The sequence below is a fragment of the Anoplopoma fimbria genome, chromosome 17 (genome assembly GCF_027596085.1).
Source record: "Anoplopoma fimbria isolate UVic2021 breed Golden Eagle Sablefish chromosome 17, Afim_UVic_2022, whole genome shotgun sequence".
In the NCBI taxonomy this organism is placed as follows: Eukaryota; Metazoa; Chordata; class Actinopteri; order Perciformes; family Anoplopomatidae; genus Anoplopoma; species Anoplopoma fimbria.
Genome location: NC_072465.1, coordinates 16,714,455 through 16,721,587, shown reverse-complemented (window position 1 = coordinate 16,721,587; position 7,133 = coordinate 16,714,455). Strand labels below are relative to the sequence as shown.

Genomic DNA, 7,133 nt, shown 5'->3' with positions numbered 1-7,133 from the left:
AGAATAGAAACTTTCATGGGTGTGTTTAGTGAAGAGGCACAGTGGTGTACTGCCTGTGCTCCTTTAAAAAAATACCAATTCATGAATACCACTTTCTAATGCTAACTAAGCAGCCGATTCATGATGGAATAATATCCTCAGAATGAGTTTGTCACAGTGAATCTAGAAATATAACGTCTGTGTCTTCAAACTTGACTAAATTGGCTGCAAGAAGAAGTATTTAAGTAGCCTAACCTTAAATACAGATATGAATGCACTTAGTTACTTTCTACCACTGCCCAACCAACACTTGAAGGGCTGTTCGGTGTGTCTATAATTCTGTTTCAGACGGACATGCAGCTGGTAAACATGACAGCAAATGCACATGTACAGTAATTTTTATTTAGAGGCAACAGCTCTTGCATATTACAACTGTTGGCTTTTCATAAGGCAAAAGCAAGAATGAATCCACCAGCTAATTCACACAGAAAACAGAAAGCGTTTAGGGAGGGTGGGAACCCACAGGCATGCAGCAATGGCTCAGAATGCAATGTACAGCATTTTATATTTATATATATATTTATATAATATATACAAAACAACAGTGAGACCCAAACAAATGCCAGACATCTCATTCTACACAATTACAGAACAAAGACGGACCAACTTTTTTTTTTTTGTAATAAAAAAAAATTATTTTTGCTCTTTTCTCTGTAAAAGTGCAACTCAATTAAAATAGAACCTGTTTCAAGGCCGTTTAATGTTGAAATAAAAATAGAATCTCCCAAGTTATCAAAATGGACCTATGAGAATATTGCATCTCTAGAATACCAACTCGTTGAAGTTCATGAGTCCTGTCTAATTAGTAATTGAGATAAGATCACATAGCATTGACACATGATAAAAATGCAAGTCTGGACTTACTGTTAATGTTAATAACAGTGAGTAGACAACAGTGTATCTGTAACAGCCGTAAACAAATACAAAGGTTTATTTTCAGTTTGAAGCAGTTGGCATTCACTTAAAAACAGACAAGACAAAGAAAAGGGTCCACACACTCATCATCACGACAATGTACCATTAATGAATGTAGAATACGACAAAGAAGCGCCATATAGGTTTGCATTGGACAGGGACACACCTATTAATCTCACTCAACATCGTCAAACAAATGGTTCTCCATATTGCTTAGTAACACATAGAAATGAATTTAGAAATGAATGAATCAAAGATAGGTGCTATCTTTATCATGACACAGCTAATCTGCCAATCATGGATATTTTTTAACATTTTTATTTAGGTTTTTCCTCAGTATAAGTACTATTTTTATAGTTAATAGTTCCTTCATAGGCATTTCGAGCTGACAAAGAGGTCCTAGAGTGGCTATCTGAGTTGGTACATGCATCGGTAACCAGGCTAAAGTCAAAAGTGTGAAAGGGGGTCGGGGTGAAGGGGTTTAGGGGCGAGGGTTGGAGTGTCAGTGTTCGGGCTCTAGTCGTCCTCTTCATCCTCCTCATCGCTGTCCTTCATGGAGATGCCCTGCATGCCTCCTTCCCTAACTGAAGCAGTGGCCTCCTCGATGGTCAGCCTGTTGCGTACTGTGTCGTACATCTTGCTGTTCAGGGTGGAGTCGAGGACCCCCTGCAGGCGAAAGTCCCGGTACTTTTTCTAAAGCAGGACAGAGACACATCAGCACAGCATGGACACAAAGAATTATGGGTGATTCACAATCCAACCGGGTGTTTCCTGCCTTACCTTTGTAATCCTGATGAGGATTTTTAGCTGGTAGACGTGGAGCTGCTGTTCCATGCGTTCAGTGAGCCAGGTCCCCAGCAGGTTCATGGTGGCAGTGTACCATTGCTGAAACACATAAACACAACACTCTCCAGCAAAACACACACTCACACACATACTCAAAGCATCATGACGTAAAACTAACCTTTACGACACACATAAAGAACTACAACTAAACACAAACAGAATATGACAATAACATTCAAGCACCCTCTTGTGTGTGTTCAAGCATTACTTAAAAAAACCCAGCTGGCAGCTTTAATACATGTGAGGCTACATTTCATTTATCCAATGTGAACAGTATATACACCAGTAAGTACGGTTTAATGTCAAGTCTCTATCTGACTTCGAAAGACACACATTCCTGCATTTCATGAGTCAGAACTGTCAATTAATGAAAGTTAACAGGCTGCATTAATGTAGGAATGAAGTCATATTCAAAATAAATAATAATAATCAATAAGAATTACAAGCTACAGTTAAGTGTGCTTGTTTCAACTATTGCATTCTCCCTTAATCTAGTGCTTTTAAAGCCCCCTTCAAACTTGGAAGCAAAAAATATATATCAAAATATAAATTAAACGTTTGGAAAATACACATCCTAACGTATTGTTATGAAGACACAAAAATGTAGCTTAGTTGCCTCATCAGGACTGTGTTGGTGTTCTCAGATAGAAATGTCTTGTAAGAAAAGCTAATTCACTTTCTTCGCCGTAGTTTTAAATGAAGAGATTAATACTACTCTCATGCTTGCAATCTTAGGACAAAGCTACTGCCAGAAGCCTGTTTCCTTAGCTTAGCAAAAAATACTGGAAGTAGGAGGAAAGAACTAGCTTGCCTCTGATGCCACCAAATAAAACTACAGTTTGTATATCGTGAAAACTCCATGAAGACTCTTCATACTGCCCCATACTTTAAAAATTTAGAATCAGTTTTTGTACAAATTAAAAAAACAAGATATAACATTTTATTAGTGAACTTTAGAGGTGCTGTGCAGATTGTGTTACCATTGGATGCAGTTGGGCTAGCTGTTTTCAGTCTTTGTGTAAAGCTAAGCTAACTGTCACCTGGTTCACATTGAGCGGACAGACAGGACAGTGGTATATATCAATAAGCATATTACAAAAGGTCAAACTGTCTTTTCTCAATCATATTGAAAAGATGATTAAGTTACTGTTTAAGTAATGTTGTCAACACACACACACACAGGCACACCATGAGTGTGACATACACACACAAACCGTACACATAGCACTCTGAAGAGCTGAAAAGAGCAATTTCACTCAGAGCATTGATACTATTGCTACTTGAAAAAAATAATAAAACCGAGGGAAGTCATAAAGCATTGACAGAGTTATCTGTCTCGAACGGTTATTACTCTTTAAAATATAAAAAAAAGGAAATGTTCCACAAGTCAATAATTTGTAAAAGCTGCATGGCCCATCAATTATTGAAGGCAATTACTTAGCCTTTATTCATAATTTATTCAAGTAGAAACGCCGAGCTGCATTTAAATACCCTACCCTGGAGATGGAGAACTACTACAGTATGGGGAATTGAAATTATAGTTTTGACACAAGTTCATTAGCAAAAGAAAAATAGAATGAGAGTGAGTAAATGGTTAGCAGGCAGGGAGCAGCGGTGCTATTTTCTTGTACCCTTTCTCTACATTACTTTGGGTGGCAGTTTTTCCAGACTGTTTAAAGTTTAAAGTTACAAGAGAACAGCACCCATGTCTAATAGAAACAGCTGTCACACCTCCAATTTCAAGATAAAGAAGTCAACTTTAAACATGTGAGTAGGCAGGAACGCAGAAAAAAGGTTTCTTCGGCCCGATTAGAAGTGGGAGGTTTTCGTTTGTTTGGTGGAGTTAAGTTTCGAGTCGAAGTTTCTTTAGATCAAGGTTTGAACTTGAGGCCGGATATGCAGATGCCTGTCCACTTCACAGTCGAGTTGAGCGTGCAGTGCATGCAGACCTCGCGGGTGGGTGGGTGGCAGAGTACGTGCTAAAGAAGACTGCTCTATGTGCAAATGAGGCAGAACTCTGAGGAGGAGGGTCATGCTAGAAGATGTACACAGGAAGATTATTTGACTCTAAAATCATGCCAACCAACATAATGTGATAAAACAACGCAACGCAACACTAGAGATAAGTGCCACTTTTTAAATAGAGGAGGCAGCAGGAATGGTGTTAATCAGAAAAGAGGAGATAAAAAGGATTGAAATTAATTAGTGAAAGAAAGAGAGATAAAGTAGAGCCTATGCAACATCAAGGAACTGATTTTCACATGCATGCAAATGGATGGATGGATGGATGGAAATGCATTCAAATGAAAGCGAAAAAAAAAACATAGACATCCTTGAACTGAAGTGTTGTTTAAAATGCTTGAACTGAAACATTCACAGCTTTAGAAATCTCTTTGAAGAATTTAACATGACAGTAGTGAGCAGGATTTTGGTGCACTTTGGGGCCACACAGGGGACACAGGGGGAAAAACTCCACACTAGAGAAACTGACAAACAGACGGGAGACGGAGGAGCTAGTGTGGACCTCAAAGACAAAAGCAGACCCACTTCACAACAGCATCACTCTTCACTCCAACACGAACAGAAAAAAAATATATTTATCTGGCACAACACTCCTGCTTTTACAGCCAAACACAAAAATATAAAACCAAAGGGAGACTTCTGAGTATCTCTCAGACATAAAAAACACGTCACTGCCTCACAGAACTGAGAATCTGTCAAACACATAAAGCCGTCACACACCTGTAGAGACACAGGTCTGTACAAATAGTTTCTGAATGACATGAAGCAAACACATCACAGCATTATGTGTCGTTCAAATCACACATGGAGGAGACATTACTGTCAATGTATCCTGTTAGGATTATGTTTTTGTAAGACAGTGCTCTCTTCACCCTCTAACACACTGGTTCCCAACCTTTTACAGCCACATCATGCTTACTCATGAACCCCATAACACAGGATGTGTGTTCCTATTAACTGTGAGCTGTTGCACCAGGAAGAGCTGTACATTCTCCCAGAGCTGGAACTTGGTAATATTGGGTTGTCTTTTACAAAATCATATTTCACGAAATTATTGTTTATTAAATTATTACCAGTTTTTTTTCTGTCAATCAACAAATCAATGAATCAGCTCTGAAGATAAACCCTTTAGAAAAATGACACCTTCCCTGTGAGTCACTCCTTATTAATTACAGACAGTAATGATGGAAGAACCAGAGGAAATGTTTTTGTTGTGGAGGAGGAGGATTTTGTTTATGTTGTTATTAATTATGACATTGGTATTTATGTCACACAGCCATCCTTGCTCATCCTCAGCGATTGATAAATTATTGTTGTGTCAATATAGAGGACAACTATGTGTTGTATTATATATTATGTAACGTCAAAATCATAGATTGCATCTTAAATAAAACAGTATAGGTGTCTTAAATACTTTCACTACTCATCATTTTCTGCTGCTATGTTTTCATTGCAGTTATGCTCATGTAAGTTCAGATGCTGAAACATACAAAGAAGCGAGCTAGTATAAAAAAACTAGTTACAGTTACTTACTCATAAGAGTAGATAGTGTTGAGTTTATACTCAAACTGGTGCAACAGGCTGATGAAAAAGTCAGGAAAAGGTGACATTGTTTTTCTCCTTGTTTTTCCATCCTGTAAATTATCCCATGACCCTTCAGATTCATCTTGTGACCACATCGTGGGGTTTTGACCCCCAGGTTGGGAACCACTGCTCTAACAGACCAAGGGTGTACGACATGTCAGCCACAGAGTTTGACATCATTATGTCACCCTGGCCCATCCAGCAGTGCATCCTTCACCCAGCATTCTCATTTCACAGAGAAGTTTGCATGGGTGCCCCACTGTGGACTGAGGCCAGGTGGGCTGAGTGTCATTTGTTTAGAGGGCTGAGATGCTTTAAGTGGAAAGTATCTGAAAGCAGAGGTGAGCTAAAAAATATATAAGTTGGTGTGTTGGTATGTGATCACTATCGGATCACTATCGGATAGTTCTGTCCTTTCCAGAGAGCACTGTTTTAGATAATCCTTTTTGAGGATGCTTTTATGGACTCTTTGTAAATAAAAGTTTTCTTTTTTTAATACACAAAAGCCCAAAAGCACTGTGGCAATGCACACCAGAACGCAGAGGGCAGCAGCTCAGGTTAAGAGAGAGAGAAAGAGAGAAAGAAAGAGAAAAGTCAAGAGGGGTAGAAGATCAGAAAAGCCTCTTCTGCCAGGCTGAAATACATTTCCTGCTCTCAAAATGGGACTTATCCCTTTCTGCCCTGTTGTTTTGCCACATTTTGGAAGGCCCCTCCCCTTTTGTGAGGAGGAGACGGCATCTTACTTACATCAAATAACCTTTCTATATACACCTCCTCATTGACCTTATCACGGAGAATATCCTGAGAGTGGCGCACAAAGGTCACATAGCCATCGGCCACGTCCATCCCAGGTTTCTGTAAAACAGGAACAGAACAGGGTTGGGCCTCAGGAGAGGAACACGCAAACACTGGAACATGACTGTAATCAAAAAAGGGCAAAAGATTATAACAAAAAGTAGCTTGTTCAACTGTATCAAGTAAACACATATTGATTTCATGAGCACACAGGGAAGTAAGGTGTAATTGCACTTACAGGTACATCCACATATTTAGAGGCAGCTTTCACCTGAAATCAGAACAAAATTGTCAAGCAAAGGATGAGAGTTTTTATAAGAACATTTTAATGCCCATAGATATAACTTGTTTTTATTTATTTTTTTAATTTACACATACATGCAGATATATTACATGATAAAATCAGCCCATTAGGATCAATGAGGAAACGAGGGACTAAAGAAAGAGAAGCTTCATCTCACCGTGAAAGAGAGGAATGAAGAGAAGAGGGTGCCTTCATCATATCTGGAAATCTTTGCCAACACGCTCTCCAGAATGACAACAAACTGAGAAACATGAGAAAAACCAAGTTACATCGACGCTAACAGCACTGCTATAATAGTTTGGACGTTATGTATGCTCACAATGACAATATTAACATGCTGATGTTACGAAGTTATTATGTTTAAACCATGTTCACCTCATAATTAGCAATGAACACAAAGAACAGCTGAGGCTGATGGGAATATCAGAGTTTTGCTGATATTAAGTCATGAACCAAAGTATTGGAGAAATTGGAATTTCGACCTTTTGATGGCATTAGATGAAAGTGATAATGTGTGTAGACAATTTCATGGAACTTTAAATGAAAGTAAAAGGATTCATCTTCTTGAAAACTTGAATGTCTTCCCACAATTTAGTGACAAGTTCAGATGTTGAGATATTCCACAGAA

At 38.6% G+C, this 7,133-nt stretch overlaps 1 protein-coding gene across 12 annotated transcripts in view; it reads right to left on the bottom strand.

The window, feature by feature from the left end:
• Positions 1-1,470: 1,470 nt before the first annotated feature.
• Positions 1,471-7,133, bottom strand: part of cadpsb (Ca2+-dependent activator protein for secretion b) — a 60,028-nt gene continuing 54,365 nt past the window's right edge. For all 12 annotated transcript variants that reach the window (XM_054616317.1, XM_054616319.1, XM_054616326.1 and 9 more), the window contains 5 exons: positions 6,663-6,746; positions 6,440-6,472; positions 6,154-6,261; positions 1,735-1,839; positions 1,471-1,647 (listed from right to left, as the gene is read on the bottom strand). In XM_054616317.1, coding sequence (XP_054472292.1) covers positions 1,471-1,647; positions 1,735-1,839; positions 6,154-6,261; positions 6,440-6,472; positions 6,663-6,746 — 507 coding nt within the window. The remainder of the gene's footprint in view (positions 1,648-1,734; positions 1,840-6,153; positions 6,262-6,439; positions 6,473-6,662; positions 6,747-7,133) is intronic.